General features: G+C 39.1%; 1 protein-coding gene across 1 annotated transcript in view; it reads left to right on the top strand.

The window, feature by feature from the left end:
* The first annotated feature begins 343 nt into the window (after window positions 1-343).
* Window positions 344-17498, top strand: part of pdcd5 (programmed cell death 5) — a 60428-nt gene continuing 43273 nt past the window's right edge. The window contains exon 1 of the mRNA XM_059564792.1: window positions 344-586. Within this exon, the coding sequence (XP_059420775.1) occupies window positions 521-586 (66 nt within the window). The 5' untranslated portion in view covers window positions 344-520. The remainder of the gene's footprint in view (window positions 587-17498) is intronic.

Genomic DNA, 17498 nt, shown 5'->3' with positions numbered 1-17498 from the left:
AATTTTTGTCTATTTTGTATTATTCCACCCTTGATATTACATATTCTTCTTGCTATTATTAATCTATTGTTTAGTTATTTATTATGGTATTATTCATATTATACATATAATTTGTGCTATTATAAATCTATTATATCACATATGTTATTGTTCCGTTGTACTCCAAAAGTAGTGGACAAATGTAGGGAATTAAGTAGTTCACTCAGAATTCGGACAGCACTACAAAATGGCTGATACCCGATATAGTGCACTGTTTAGTGGATAGGGAGCGCTTTCGGACACAGCAGTATGCGTTCCTGAAAGTGCCAAGTAGGGCTCTGGCGGATCTGATCCACACTCCGGAGCAGAAGGGGGAGGTAATGCATCAATTACCTCGATGCCAACCGCCGTTAAACTGGAAACAAGAAGAAGTAGCTTCACTCGCTCGCTGTATCTCTCCATGTATGCAGAAGCAGAACACGCACACGAAGCGTGTCGTATTTTTCTTTGGGTGCTTGTTGTGTAACGTTATTTAAAAATCATGGCTGATGAAGAATTGGAAGCCATTAGGCGTCAACGTATGGCAGAACTGCAGGCGAAACATGGGGTAAGAGTACCGGAGAAAGACACGAGCAAAATATCGCAATTCTTAGACGAAACTTTATATTGAACTGTACATGTAAGGCCCTTAATTATGAATCAAATCTATCCTCATCATTCAGGTTTATTGTTGTCTGGACCGCCCTAAAATCAATCTAAATGTATAAGTTACAAGCTGTGCTTAACCAGTGAGCCGAGAACAAACCTTAGCCACTGAGCTAATCAAGTGTGAAATATTACAGGCTATTGTTTTTTTACATTAATGGATTTCATTAGGCTCCAGAGTTTCATAACATGGTTCAGTTAGAGTTATTTTCACGATTGCAGCATTTAAAGAGTAAACGGAACTGAATCTAGCTGAAATGTTTATCCTAAAAGTATATTAATCTATAAATAAGCAAAACTGCCTTTTCTGCAATGTTAAGTAATATGCTTAAGAAGCAATAAGAACACTTCTCAAATATAATCATTTGTTAATAAGTAACGTTAGAATGAAGATTGCTAGTAATAAATAGTACATTCCAAATAAATTCCATGAACAAATTACTGTTGAATAGTTCTCGCTCTCCTCTGGTCAATGTGTGTGTGCAGGCGTGCTTTTCCGGGAGAAATGCTCATATAAGGACTTCCGTTCTTGTCTACGTCATTAGATCCTCGATCGAAAAAAACAGCTGAAACTTGTACCTAAAAAAAAAAAAAAAAAGAAATGTGTATGTAATTCTTCTAAATTATTTTTTAAAACTTTGAACATGTTTAGCCATGAGAATCCATCTCTTTTACACTGTTAACAACTCTGAATTAGGGCTGTGCGATATGGACAAAAAAAAACCTATCACGATTTTTTGATAAATTTTGCGACTTCGATTTTAATCACGATTTTGACACACACAGACATGCTTACAGTCATAAATGCATTCAGTATAAATTTGAAAATTTGAAACAAGCTTTATCAAAAAGTTGTAAAATGTCTCTAGAACAGACATTAGACAAAGTAATCACTAAGTAAAGATGTCAAACAAAATCTAAATCTAGACAAATGGCAAAAAATTATAAATTATATTTATGAATGAAAGTGTGAAAGTTCTGACACAAAACTAAGTTGTAATGTATCCTCACGCTTTTTTTAAATGGGTAACGTTATACGGAAATCCTTGGCCTTTTCAGGTGGGTATACGGCATATACCTGCGTATCACGTAGACTTAGCAGATGCGTTTTCATGCGAGTTTATGTTTGACACTAGGCTAACGTGACATAAGTGTTGCTTAAGGTAGAATGATAAGGCTAATTATATATGCATGCCACTTTCTGAAACAACCTTACACAGTTTTGATAAAGTCAAAGGGTCATGAAACCCCCCCATTTCAGCACAGGTTAGTTCTCACCACGGTTTTAAAAAATGCTAAAAAAGTGGGCGTGGTGTGCAGCGGACCGGGGGAGGGGGAAGAAAGAGGGGAGACAGAAAGCACACAAAGCTTTGCGTTCAGAGTTTCATTTCGCTCCCATCGAGCTAAAAGCACAAATAAATGCACAGCCATTTGCACTCTGCATCGAAAACATATTACACATTTAAGCCTGGTTCACACGGGACGATTTTAAAATTGTCAGCCGAATTTCCAAACCTGAGAGATCCCACACAAGGCGATAAAAAATCACGGGTCTAACAGTTTTGGTCATACAGTGTGTGGTGTGCAGCCACACGGCAAAATCAACACATCACACACGAACCGATTTGACTCCCGAGCATTCCCAGGTCAGATGGGAAATCTCGCGAAATCCCTCGAGATCAAACGTGACTTCAGAGTAAACAATCATGGCGGACAAAGAGGATGCAGTGGCCATAGTTTGTGCTTTGTTTGTAACCGAAAAAAAAGCATAAGAAACTCAAGAAAAGGCGATGGTCAAAGAAGTGGAGACAAAGTCCTCCATCTCCGACGTCCACCGGACTCTCTGGTGCGCCATGCCGCAGCCTGTTTTGATTTTGTTTCCCTGTACTTCCTCGCCGCCTCGTCACCTCGCTTTCTGATTGGCTACATGCCACAGTCCACAGGCTGCGTGATCGTTTGTCCTCGGGGGACACCACACACGAGAAGAAATCAGGCCAAATAAATCCAACATGTTGAATATCCCCGATTTGAGATCGGAGCGGTCCCGACGTCCTTCCGAGCAGAGGAGAGCAGTCTTAACACACCACACACGGCAGGAATATCTGATCAGATTATTTTACGATAATCGGAGCATCCTTAAGATTGTCGGAAGGTGTCAATCGGGGCTAAAATCGGCCTAATTATCCTGCTGTGTGAACCAGGCTTTAGCAGATGCTTTTATTCAAAGCGACTCACAAATGAGACGCATATATTATTCTGTGGCGTTTATTTAAGCCTTCTGACAGGTTGTGTCACAGAGCTATAAAAACGGTTACACTCACCAAGTGAATGAATCGCGTTTGTGCCGAACTCTTATTACAAAGAAAAAATAAACACTCTTCTGCAATCCATGAATGTTTCTCTGTTAATGTGTGCGATGTCATTTCACAGTCTGATGAGTCTTTCATAGCAAATTAACACATGCTGTTGTGAATAATTAAGCTAAGCGTCTTCTCATAGGATAAACACGCAATCTCATGAATAATTGAATAGACACCGACGCGTCATCAATGTACTATAGTCCATTGCCACGTCAAAAATCGTGACGTCAACACAATGTAGATTCTAAATCCGGAAGATGAAAATAGAGCAAAAAAGCTAAAAATTAACCAATTTTCTCAAACAGTTAAAATTAGCGGATGCTAACATTGTCTTCTATGATGTGCAACACAAACACCTCCGCTAAAATCTTAGAATAAGTAGTCTGGGGTTTCATGACCCTTTAATAATGAACACAATGTTAACGTAGCCTACTGTGATGATATGCCGACTGCACACATACACATGCTTAGTCTTGCGATTTCCACAACTTCTCTTGATCATAACTTCAATTCAAAATTTGTTAGTTTATTGGAGGTACAGAAAATGACACAGCAACTCTTCGGCATGATTGTCCAGTGTATTTAAATTGGCGCCAAGGCAATGTTTTCACCCACAGGCTAAATTCACATCTCGTGACGGGGCGTTCACGGGGGCATTCCCAGACCAACCGTCTGTATGTATTGGTCATAGAGCTCACTGTAGCGGTGTTATATGTTTTGCCCAATATATTTATTGCCCAAGGTTCACACATACTCCATCTGCAGTGCGTATACAGTAAGTTATGTGTACACGGTTCAGAAGCAGCAGTGAGAGCGCATTATTGTAACGCGGAAGCACATTAAAATAATGCACGAACGCGAATATCCGCTCGCACGCAGATTTCTTTTGCTCTATTAACAAAAACCAGACGCGCATGCTCGGATCATAGACTGTATAAGGCTCAGATACACGCTACCTTCCTTTCCCGTGGTGGAGTGGATTCGGCGTGTCTCCGTTCACTTTGCTTTAATGGACCTTTCTCTACTAATTCAACAACTCGATCTTTGCCAGTTAAATTTGCTCTCATAAATGCCCGTTCTGTAGCTAATAAGACATTCATTCTAAATGACATTATCACATCACATGAGTTGGACATTTTATTTGTAACTGAAACTTGGCTTCGTACTGGTGATTTATCCCCTTTCACCGAATTATGTCCTCCTCAGTGGGGTTTCCTAAATTCCCCAAGGATCTCTGGCCGTGGTGGTGGCCTAGCTACAGTTTTTAAAAATATATTCAAATGCAAAATCCTTCCTGTAAAAAACTACCCCTCTTTTGAAGTTCAGCTGTTTATACTTGCAAATTGTCTGCAAACACCCCTGTTATGTGCACTGGTCTACAGATCACCTAAAGCTACTGGCTGCTTCATACATGATTTCTCTGACCTTCTGTCTGCCTTGGCCATTCAGTCTGACAAGATGCTGATTCTTGGTGATTTTAATATTCATGTCTGTTGCTCAACTAAGCCGATGGTGAATGAATTTTTAGCGTTACTCGACTCTTTTAACCTTACTCAATCAATTTGTGGCTCTACTCATATCAAGGGACACACATTGGACCTTGTTCTGTCATCAGGGATATCAGTCGACAAACTTGATATCACTAATGTTGCTATCTCCGATCACTTTCTGATTGAATTTGAATTTTCTAGCTACAGTCCTCCCTCTGTCCCTCCCCCTTCTTACGTTTTAGCTCGTTCATTTAACTCAGCTACAGCTTCTCTTTTCTCAAATTCTTTTAAGTTTGCTCTCCCTCCCTCCCTCTCTCGATGAAAAAACAATTGCACATCAAAAGTATATATTTTTTAATGATCAAAAAACAGTCTGGTTTTAAACATTTAACACTTTTACTTTCTTCCAGTTGAAGCTGGTTTTAACAGTCTGTGTGTGTACTGTAAATAAATTATAATAATAAAGTATTTGCAGAAGTAGTCCCACACTTTGCTGCTACAGCATTCACCTTTTTCAGCCATCTGTAGGCAGAAAGAGAGCCAGAGAAAGAATAAGCATGTGTATTAATAATATCACCATGTATCATTACTCATGTCATCATTAGAATTATAATAATAATAAACAGGGATCTCCTACATAGTCAAAAATGAGAAATATATATATTTTTTTATTTGTCAAGCAATAGGTATTACCTACTTATATTTAACAATATTATTTCAACATTTTCCTGTTATGTCTGTAAAGCTGCTTTTGAAACAATATGTAAAAAAAAAAAAAAAAAAAAAAAAAAGCGCTTGTTCAGCTCACATTTATTTACATGTCCCCTCTGGTTTAATCATTTCTGACGCACCTACTGTAGTTACTGTAACTACACTATATTTGCTCTCACATTACATCGTCTTGCCTACTATTACCGGAAGATTACGGAATCAATTCGAAGTTGAATGGTTAACGTTAGTGTCATGAACAACCCGCTGTCAATTTTGAGAAGAACCACCTTCAAACAAGTTAATAGCAAGCATTTAAGGGGCCTGCTTAAAAGGAAGCTATTAGCGTAACCAGCCTGAATTCACCAAATTGTTCTCTGGACCTGAGGGTAGCCTCTTCTTCCTTGCTTCTCTCTTAATTCTCATCAGCAGGACTAGCGCTATCGCTCGCTTCTTACAACAGGACAGATACATGTTTGCTCCTGACCGAAAGGAGGAACAACAGACTATGAAAGAGCTCCCGCTAAACGTTTTTAAGACTCCGCCTACGCCATAGTGCAGCGCAGCGCAAATTGCGTTGTATCTGAAGGGCAACGCTGAACCCAGCGGCAAGCGCCGTGCATACCGCGTCCTGTGTGAAAGGCTCAATTACGCGGTCATTATGTGGGAAACACACCGCAATAGAATAAGAATAAGTTAAACGCTAACGTTATAGTTTGACCTCCTATTAACGTTCGCGCTCTTCCACTGATAAACATGGTATTAGCTTTGTAGCTAATCTAATATTGCAATGCATTAGCGGCTGTAAGTGATGTTACAGAATATTTAGAAGTGATAATGATAGGACCGTTAGCTAGAACTACCACACAGTTTTTATATACAGGGTATGAACTAAATCTACAATCATTTCACATGACGAACGACAGACTCACCGTCAAAACAGTAAGTTACATCTCCGTGGCTTGTGATCGCTTTCTTCTGTAGTGGACTTCTGGCGCTGTTGTTAACTCTGGAGCTGCAGAGCTCCCTCTGGTGGGCACACTATGCAACACTCATAACATGAGTGAAGCATGAGACTCTGTTTCTCATGTTTCATCGGCCGTTATAAATGCCGATGCCGATTTAAATGCAATTAGCTTATATCGGCCGGCCGATATATCGGTCGGGCTCTAATTATTAGCATTACATATGACCTCTTTTAGCAGTATTCTATGTGCACTATTAAAATAGACAGATAGTTGTCTCCATTTTAATTGAACCTTTTTTCAATATTGTTGCAATATATAAAGTATAATATTAGAGGTTGACTGATAGTGGATTTTGCCAATACCAATATCTAGTTTGAACCACACTGGACGATACAGATTAATTAACTGATAGTTTTAAAAATGTATACTGAACAAAATCTAAAATAGTGCTTTATTTATAATTTTTTTTTAAAAAATAAATAAAAACGTACTGCAACATACTAGTAATATTGTAATAATAAGTTTACTTTTAGGGCCCTATAACATTTAATTTGTTCTCACCATATTTTTTTATTGTTACTAAATTCTGTTTTTTAGCATGTCTAATTATTTGAATGCATAAAACAACTTAATTTATTCATTTTTTTTAAGAAGCCTTATGATTCCACCCCCCCCCCCCTAAAAATTCTGTGTTGTGTATTTAAATTTTTCTGGTTATCAAATCATGAAATATTAATTTAATTTATCTGTTAATTATCTTTACAGTTCTGTGTATGTGATATGATGGTAGATTTTACTCCAATCAAACGGTCAGATGCTCATGAAGGCTCTCTGAGCGGTTCTGGAGATGTTCATGTATTTATGTGCTCATTTATAGGGATGGGTATCGTTAAGGTTTTAATGGTATTACTACTCTTACCGATACTGCTTAACAGTCCGGTACTTTAACGGTATTCTTATCGGTACTTTGTGTTGTGTTACTTTGTGTTGTGTTAGGCAGTCAAAAACTTTGCATTTCTCTGTCAATGCACTTTTGAAAGATGCTTTGACAGATTGCTTGTTTCTGCCCTTACATGCAAAAATCTTGTTGCACTTATGACAACCAACGTTGTCTGCATTAACTCTAGTGAAGTATAACCACACTTTGGAACGTTTTGCTGTCTCCGCCATCGTCACTCTTTGTATTAAGCGGGAGTTTTCGTACTGTAAGGGGCCGTTCACATATCGCGTCTAAAAACGCGTGGAAAACGATAGGAACGCCGCTTTCTGATTTTTTTTCCCAAAGCCTTTGGGCACTTGCGCTCCTGAGGAGTCTGCCGTTGCTAAATCGTCGCTTGCATTATGAGCGCGCATACCGCGCGCCTACATTTGAAATAACAAACTTGTGCGCGCAAAAGACGCGATATGTGAACGGCCCCTTATGCGTGTTTGTGCGCCGCGCTCGTTCTTGTTGTGTGTGTGTGTTTGTGACTGACAGACAGCCTCCGCGGCGCGCATGAGAGATCTCTCAGATCTCACAGACAAACGTCTTAATATCGCAAATTAGAAATGTTTGGTAGGATAAAATGTGCATGATAACATTATTAAGCAAAAATACATAGTACATTAATTTTTTTTTTCCTCCAGTACCGAAAGCAGAACCGATAGCATCAGATCTTACTGATACTACGGTCTTTCATAATTTAGCCCCGGGGCCATTTTAATACCGGGTTTCGGTACCCGTCCCTACTCATTTAGTGAGACTGCAGATGCTGAAATCATTGCGAGCGTCACGCGCTTCAATAATGTTATCTGTAAAAAATTAAACCATGCATGCCATTCATTAACAATCATGCCAGAACTCATATTTAAATTGACTTCTGCGGCTTAGTTACAGATACTAGTTCATATCACGATTTGTGTAATGACCTACTTTTGATTAATTCATTGTTAATTGTGACATTCCGCTTTAAACTGTGAATTCCGCTTTATTTATTTTATTTGTGACATTTGCCCGAAGCAGTGAGAAGTGGAAGGGGAAGTCGTGGCCTAATGGTTAGAGAGTCGGACTCGCAATCGAAGGGTTGTGAGTTCGAGTCTCGGGCTGGCAGGAAATGTAGGTGGGGTGAGTGAATGTACAGTGCTCTCTCCACCCTCAATACCATTACCATTTGGATGGGTTAAAAGCAGGAATTCGTGCTCTGCTTTTAACCCATCCAAATGGTAATGGTATTGAGGGTGGAAGAGAGCGCTGTTCATTCACTCCCTCCCACCTACAACTCCTGCCAGCACCGAGACTCGAACTGGCGACCTTCTGGTAACTAGTCCGGCTCTCTAACCATTAGGCCACAGCTGCCCCATTTTATGAATGGATTCTGCAATCCCGTCTGCATTTTCTGCTTCTATTCTTGAACACTTAATGATTATCTAATAAAAAATAAAAGAGCAGCGCTGAGACTAGGAGAACTGTATCTCACACACTCCGGATGCATCGCATTCAACCCGAGCAGCAGTCTAAACTGTTTATTTATTCACCAAACGCGCACAAGTTTACTTCAAGAATTAACAGAGGAATAGATAAGTTTGAAGTTCATTGTTTAAAAAAACGGAGCAAAAGGGAATCTCTCTATAAATTAAAGCATACAGCATATAAAGCATATAAATTATATTAAAGCTCTATAAATTAAGCATGCAGACTTTATTAGAGCCACAGAAAGTCAAAAATATATGTCCATAGGGCTGGGTCCCGAACTTCGATGCCTTTATGGTATTGAACGAAAAACTTCGATACTATGAGTATCGAAAAATTATTTATCTTTCGGTGCCAAATTTCGGTTCCTAAAGCCAAGCAGCCGTTTTTTTTTTTTTTTTGACAAGCGGCTGTGTCTGTGTGAGCTTGTAGCATATGTGCATGTAAGGACCTAAATTCGCCGTGATTGGCTGTCCACCACCACGTGACGTGACGGGGAGGATTTCTGAAGATACTCGCAGTCACACAACACAAGTGTAGTTGTTTTTTCTCAAAACGTTTCCGTTTTACAATGCCAAAGAGGTCTAAAGTGTGGCTACACTTTATAAAAGTGCAACCAAAGCCGGTGTTAATGAAGCATTTGTTTGGATGAGTGTTTTGCCCTCCCTCCCTGTTTAGGTTGGTCTACTCCATTGTGTATCTTGAAACACGCCCCCTTTCACGTCGTCTAAAAAACAGAGGGAGAGAAACAGATTTTTCCGGTGCAGCGAATTTCTCTAAGCAGCAGGCCACTGTATACGTTCACTTAAAACATAACCGACTGTGTTTACGAGAATACTTGCAGAGACAATTATTTTGATATAATTGTGTGTGTATGTGTTCATTCAGAAGTTACGATACGCGAAAGATGAATTCATTCTCTGTACGCGCATTGTCTGAAATGCTGCTCGCAGCGCCAGCTTTGAATGAGTGCGCGCAAGCTCCGAACGCGCGCGAATTGTTGAAAACGCTTGAATCAGCAATATTTAGAAACAAGTGCAAACGATCAGCTACGATCCGTTTCACCCCTTCAAGCGAGTGAACAACGCGAATCAAATTAGGAATTTTACATCACTATTCACGATAGCCCATCGGACTGGAAAACACAATAGCCCCGGGACGTGGGGCTAACGATTTTGCAAGCCCTGCACCTCAGATCTATCCAGTTTGTGAAACACTGGTTTCCAAACTGGTTTCGTTAAACAAAATAATTTATTATTTTAAAAGATTGACTCAAAAGAATCATTGGTTCACTAATCGGATCATGAACTTGTATTACAGAGCCAAAGATTATCTATTATTGAACATCTCGAAAGAATAAAGAATTCAAGTTCATCTGTAAAGCACATAAAGCTATCGTTTGAGTTTATAAACTTCTATTTCATGCATGATTCGTATGGATCTGCTAACTGAATGCAAAGTGTGAGTTCTAGAAGAATGTTTGTGTCTTGATGAGCATGTATCGCTCACTAGGAGTCGCTAAATGAACAGCTGCTGTTCTTTTTTTCTCTCTTTTCTTTTTTTTCAACGGAGGATCAGTTGCCCTATTGGTTAAAATCCCCAAACTGTTTACTTAAATATTAAATTAATAAATGACATCAAAACAGGGGCGTTTGCGTTATGATGTGGTGGGCTGCTGTGGGCCAGAAAGTCCAGGGCAACTTTTGGTCCCAGTCCGCCCCTGAATGGTGCACCCCTATCCAAAAAGCACAACCAGTTGTATTAATAATGTTATCCTGAGTGTGAAGTGTTACCAGAATTTGTTTTAATTAAGGTGAAAAATAAAAGTTTTGTTTAATGTATTTGTGTTAATGTTGAAATGGATTTTTAAACACCGGTATCGAAACTGAGGTATCGAAATTGGCACCGGATCGAACGATTTTGAACAATACCCAGCCCTATATGTACATTAACAATGGTTCAAGGCAAATATAATGTAATTTAATGGAAAACTATGTGAATGGCACTCTGAGGCACGGAAGGATTTTCTGTCAGCTGCATTTAAATCTGGGTCTGACATTTCTCGCTCTGTTAAGCATGCAGCATCACATGTCTAAACAAACAGCATGTGCTATCAGTGATTTCAATCACTAGAGGCCGCTCTAGCACAGTATAATGAAAACAGACCCTTCGCCGCCGCTCCAGCAACGAACACAACCCAGAAAACTATCGGAATGGATATTTGCCGTTAACCGATTGTTCTAGCAATCAATTATCGGTGCCGATTAATCAGCAAAACTGATACATCGGTCGACCTCTATAAAATACATATGATGATATGTCAAGTCACCAAGTCACTAAATACAGACTGTCAAAGCAACTGTACAGCATTAGAAAAATAGTGTGTCAGTAATGCAAAATGACAATAGAAAAGACCATTTTTTTCATTAAAAGCAGTTAATCTTTGAATTCAGTGATGTCATCATCCAGCTCAGTTGTTTAAATAGTATCTGTGCAATCAAGTCAACAACATCGCTGGAAATGAAGTGTCCCCAACTAAGCAAGCAAGAGGCGACAACGGCAAGGAACCAAAACTCCAGTTAGTGTTGTCACAGTACCAAAATTTCAGTATTCGATCCACGGTTCTCGGTAACAAATTCGGTACCAAAGCAAAACACAAAAATATGCTAATTAAAAAAATTGATCACTAATAATAAAACCAATGCCATTCTTTATACTTATTTACAATTTTGTTTAAAGTTTTTCTACAAGTAATATAATAATGAAAAACAGTAAACAAGTTTCACCCAAATTCTTTTAATTAATGAAATTTAAACACATTTTATTTTTTGGTAAATAAAGTGGATTTGCTATTAAAATTAAAACATGGAGGAAATATTGTGTGATTTATTTCTTTAAAAAATAGTTTTATTAATTTTTTCAACAGTAGTAGCAGTATCACATACATTCTACTAACACATTCTTCTAGCATAATGCCTTTATGTAAAAATGAACTTTTATTTTGTCTGGTTACCTTAAACCTTCAAATTGACACTGGTTTTACTCAAATGAAATGGTAAAATGCTTGTGAAGTGACTCAGAACAGTTCTGGTGATGTTGTTTATGTCTTTATGTCCTCATTGAGATGGCAGATGCTGAAATTACTGTAAGCGTCACGCGCTTCAGTCTATGTAGTAAACAAACCTGCATGTTTCTGCCATTCATTAATTCACACAGAGACACACAGAATATGCAGGATTCATATTTCAACCAACTTTTGTGATACTGGTCCATATGGAGATTTGATTTGTTTAATTTATGCTAACTTTGACAAATTCCGTGACTGTCCATATTAAAATGTAAGTTTCATTTTTCATGACTGGATTTTGAGATTCCGTCCGCATTTTCTGCTTCGCGGAAATCATAGCTCTGTGTGCGTCAAGAACCGGGTTGCCCGGGTACTCCGTACCACCGGTACTTAAAGAAACCTGGTACCGTGACATTTTCATTTTTTTTAGTACCGACTTGGTACCCAAGTACCAGGTCTTTTGACAACACTAACTATAATGTTGACAGAATGGAGTAAAAACCTTGGGTGAAACCAGGCATAGCTGGGGGGCCAGTTCTCCTCTGGCCAGACAAAACCAGCAGTTCAATCCAGGCTGCAGAAAGGTCAGATTGTGCAGAAGAATTATCTGGTTCCTGTGTTCTTGTCTCTGTGTGTTCTGACTGGGGATCTGTCTCTGGGGCGCATCTTGTTTTCCTGGTCTCTGCTGACATTCAGGGCTGTAGAGGTCCTCCCTAGCTGCTGAACCACCATCTGGTCTGGATACATACTGGATCCGGGTGACTGCATTGGCCATCTGATCTGGATACAGACTAGATCTGGTGGCTACAGTGACCTCAGAATAAGAGAGAAACAGACTAATATTAGCGTAGGTTCTTTCTTGTAACGATATAGCAAATACATTGGGTGTTATGGGAAGTGTTCCCAGTTCAGGTAGACCTAATTAGTCTAGCCTAAAAATCCTTTAACAGATTAGAATATTAGAAATGTGTTACTGTGCTATGTGTAAGCCAGGTTAAAGAGATTGGTCTTTAAAGGGATACTCCATTCCAAAGTGAGAATTTTGTCATTATTCACTAGAGCCCGACCGATATGGATTTTTTGGGGCCGATGCCGATATTAACTCGAGAAGAGCCGATTTATAAGCCGATATTTTGATTTTGAAAATAAACTGGATATTAGACCCATTTCCTATAAACTGCACTTACACAACATTCAATAGCAAAATATCTGCCTATTCTATGTATGTGGGCTGTATAAACCATTTTCCAGAAGGGATTATGTTAAAAAAAGCCTTAGATTACAGTCTCAATGAATAAACAATTGCACATCAAAAGTATATATTTTTTTAATGATCAAAAAACAGTCTGGTTTTAAACATTTAACACTTTTACTTTCTTCCAGTTGAAGCTGGTTTTAACAGTCTGTGTGTGTACTGTAAATAAATTATAATACTAAAGTTAAAGTATTTGCAGAAGTAGTCCCACACTTTGCTGCTACAGCATTCACCTTTTTCAGCCATCTGTAGGCAGAAAGAGAGACAGAGAAAGAATAAGCATGTGTATTAATATCACCATGTATCATTACTCATGTCATCATTAGAATTATAATAATAATAAACAGGGATCTCCTACATAGGCACAAATTAAAAATATATATATTTTTTTTATTTTTCAAGCAATAGGTATGACCTATTACCTACTTATATTTAACAATATTATTACAACATTTTCCTGTTATGTCTGTAAAGTTGCTTTGAAACAATATGTAAAAAAGAAAAAAAGCGCTTGTTCAGCTCACATTTATTTACATGTCCCCTCTGGTTTAATCATTTCTGACGCAGCTACTGTAGTTACTGTAACTACACTATTTGCTCTCACAGACACATTCACAACGGACCCGTACATCATCTCTTCTCTCTGTGCAGTCTGAATCAAAACATCGTCATGTGCTGGCGAACGTAAAGTTAGCCTACTGTTACCGGAAGATTAAGTCAAATCAATTCGAAGTTGAATGGTTAACGTTAGTGTCATGAACACACCGCTGTCAATTTTAAGAAGAACCACCTTCAAACAAGTTCATAGCAAGCATTTAAGGTGCTTGCTAAAAAAGGAAGCTATATTAGCGTTAGAGTAACGTAACAGTGGTTGTTTTTTCGAGGCACGCTGTACATAACTTCTAGTCATTGACTACACGCGGCCCCCTGCCACAGTTACGCGGTCATAATGTGCAGATATATTTAGATATATTATCTGCAGATATATTTAGAATAAGTTAAAAGCTAACGTTATAGTTTGACCTCTTATTAACATTCGCGCTCTTCCACTGATAAACATGGTATTAGCTTTGTTGCTAATCTAATATAGCAATGCATAAGCGGCTGTAAGTGATGTTACAGAATATTTAGAAGTGATAATGATAGGACCGTTAGCTAGAACTACCACACTGTTTTTATATACAGTGTATGAACTAAATCTACAATCTACAATTTCACATGACGAACGACAGACTCACCGTCAAAAGAGTGCACCTCCTGTGGCTTGGCTGATAGCTTTCTTCTGTAGTGGATTTCTGGCGCTGTTGTCAACTGGGGAGTTGCAGAGCTCCCTCTGGTGGGCAAACTATGCAACACTCATAACATGAGTGAAGCATGAGACTCTGTTTCTCATGTTTCATCGGCCGTTATAAACGCTGATGCCGATTTAAATGCAATAAGCTCATATCGGCCGATATATCGGTCAGGTTCTATTATTCACTTACCCCCATGTCATTCCAAACCCCATAAAAGCTTCGTTCATCTTCAAAGCACAATTTAAGACATTTTGGATGAAAACTGGTAGGCTGTAGACTGTCCCATAGACTGACAAATAACAGTGTCAAGGTCCAGGAAAGTATGAAAAGCATCGTCAGAATAGTCCATCTGCTAGGGATGGACGATTATGGCCTAAAATCAAAACCTTGATTAATTGAACATTTTACCTCGATTACGATTAATGAACGATTATTTTGTTTCGGTTTTTTTTTTTGCCCTCATAGTTCACTGTCAAGGTTTGTACTGTAAATATGATTGACTATTAAAGGTGAGATATTTTTTTATATTATCCAAATGCGGGCAGCAGTGGCTCAGTGGTTCATGTATGTCTACAAACCGGAAGGTTGGTGGTTCAATCCCCGGCTCCAAAATGTTTATAAAGCAATTATAATTAAGTAGCTTAAAGAACTATAAACAAGACAGCACCATGTGTGCATGCATAGTTTAATTCAAAGGGTTGAAAGCCAATAACACAGAGTACATTTTTCATTTAAACATGAGATGCAGTAGGATGGGGAAAACCCACCATAAAGTCCCAAGATATGTTTTTGAAAAAAACTGAACACACCTTAATTTTACAAGGCTTTCTAAACATGCGGCTCTATTGTGTGAGACGCGAGTGCAAGGGTAATAGAAGACGTCCCTCTCTAGAAAATGCGTGAAATATGCGTTTTGTGTGAATGGCTTGGTTTCAGTTTTGATGTAAACAAGATCTTCTCCACATTCTCTTTTTCCGCTATATTTTGATTGAACATCACAGCAGCGCTGCATCTTGTTGCTTCAACTGTATAGGTTAACAAAAACATTATAATGCAATGAAACTTTTATATTGTCATCGCATCTCGTGCGCCACTGATAAAGGCCAAAGTATAATTTGACCATCCGCATACGCGCACCGTACGCATTATGTAATTTTGGTCATCAAGAGGGCTTGCAGACAGCCGCTCATCCGTCCACCCGGTCTCAAAAAGTGCCTGCACGTGGATGGGGTGCGCGGCTATCAACAGCGAATGATGACAGAAGTGGTACTGCTCGTCAAGCTCGTCCGCCTTCTGAAAGCTGTGTGGATGAAGCTGTGTGTGAGACTGATCAAAACGCGGAATGTGAAGTATACCCGGGACGGGCCTTAAAGCTGCCTCCTTGATGGACACCTTCAATTTGAATGCAACATTTTTGCATTCGAATATGGATTTTTATTTTATTTTATTATTTTTTTTTTTTTACAGCCCTAGCGCTAACATGGTAGCTCGATTTAATAATACAAATCCGATCATCTAATCGCTTGAATGTCCAAACCATAAAACAATTACAACTGACAAAGTTTAGTGGAGACGCAAGGCCATCACTTTGTTGAACCGGCATTCACCTCCGTGTTTTGCTTTTATGCCACTGACTGGACAGGGCAGAGTCATGTGACTACACACACGGTAGTATGCTTTTAAGGGGGAAGTATTAACAGGATTAAAAAACAGAAATAACCGGCATGGGAAAGTTACGTTGTTTAGAGGTTCTGAATTTCGGTTTCGATTTACTTTTTTGATTAATCATCCAGCCTTACCATCTGCCATCAGTTATTCAACCGCAGGCGTATGCTCTTTTGTGTCTGCTGCCCCAATAAGATACGTTTTTTTTATGTGTATTTACGCTTTGGTTTGAAAGCAAACAAAGCATCAGCACAGCAGGGTTGACACAGAAGAGCGTACGCCGTTTGTCTACAGCTCAGATTTGCCAAAATTGTGCTATGCTGATTTGAGAGAGACAGAGGAGAGGAATTATTGAATAAAGTCATCATTTTTGTTTTCTTCATGTACAAAAAGTATTCTCGATGCTTCATAACACAGATGAATCACTGATGGCAGATAGAGTATTCTGACTAGAGGTCGACCGATATATCGGTCGGCCGATATATCGGGCCGATATTTGTCATTTTTTAATAATCGCATCGGCCGATATCCGTGTTTAGTAGCGCCGATTTAAAGTCAGGCACGTCGGCGGGCAGCCCCGTGTTATTGGTGCGGTGGAAAGTGCTGCTGCTGCATGTGAAGCACCCCAAGCCAAAAGTTTTGGAAGATTCAACAACAGTCCTGGGAGATAAAGGTAGTCAGAGAATTTCACTCTGTAAATGGGGTGGAGAAGTTGACCGCTCTAACAAACACTGCAGCGTGACGTTACCAAAGTAAACTGTCTCTGACGTTACTCCGGCCCGCTCACAGACAGCAGCGTGCTCGGAGAGACAGGTGTGCTGGAGCTGCCCAGAACGGTGAATGACATTTTTTCGGAAGCATGGTTTGATGCAGACAATAACCAGTTTTCCATCCAACTCATTTGTATTTAGGGATGTCAATATTTGATAATTTCCATGATCGATCGTTGTTTAAATTAATGGTCAATTAATTACCTTAATGCTGCAAAATGCGTCTGCAGCGGTATTATTATTATTATTATGTGCAAAAGCCACTTGGAAAAAAAGCTTTCTCACCCGAATTAAAGGGGTTTTAGTCTGACTAAAATGCTAGTAGCAGGACTATAAAATGAATAGATGTGATTATGATCATTTGATAAAATGAAGAGAGCGCGCCATACGTTGGAGATCATTTTACTTTGTTGACTGTTTCCTGTCAAGGAAGACCGCTGAATGCGCCTCTTTAAATGGTTTCGTGGTGCTCGTTGTAGTATTTTAAAACGCAACTGCAATGACACACTATAGTAGTGGTGCAACGGATCATCATTGATCAATATCTTCGGTTCGGCACACACGTGACCCCCGGATTGATTTATGAAAAAAAAAAGTTGCACATTTTCAGTCCACACTCAGTGGTAATGGCGAGCGGAGGAATGGAGGAGCTTGAACGCCCTGTGCATTTTGGATTCCCTGTCAGATATAATGATGAAGGAAAGAGGTTAGAGTGAAAAGATTGTGCCAGATCTTTATGAACAGGAGAAGAAAAAAGTTGTGGATGAACTATCCCGAGCATCCTCTG

Source organism: Carassius carassius, chromosome 13, assembly GCF_963082965.1.
Source record: "Carassius carassius chromosome 13, fCarCar2.1, whole genome shotgun sequence".
In the NCBI taxonomy this organism is placed as follows: Eukaryota; Metazoa; Chordata; class Actinopteri; order Cypriniformes; family Cyprinidae; genus Carassius; species Carassius carassius.
The sequence above is the reverse complement of the archived record's forward strand: the minus strand, read 5'-3'. Positions and strand labels throughout refer to the sequence as shown.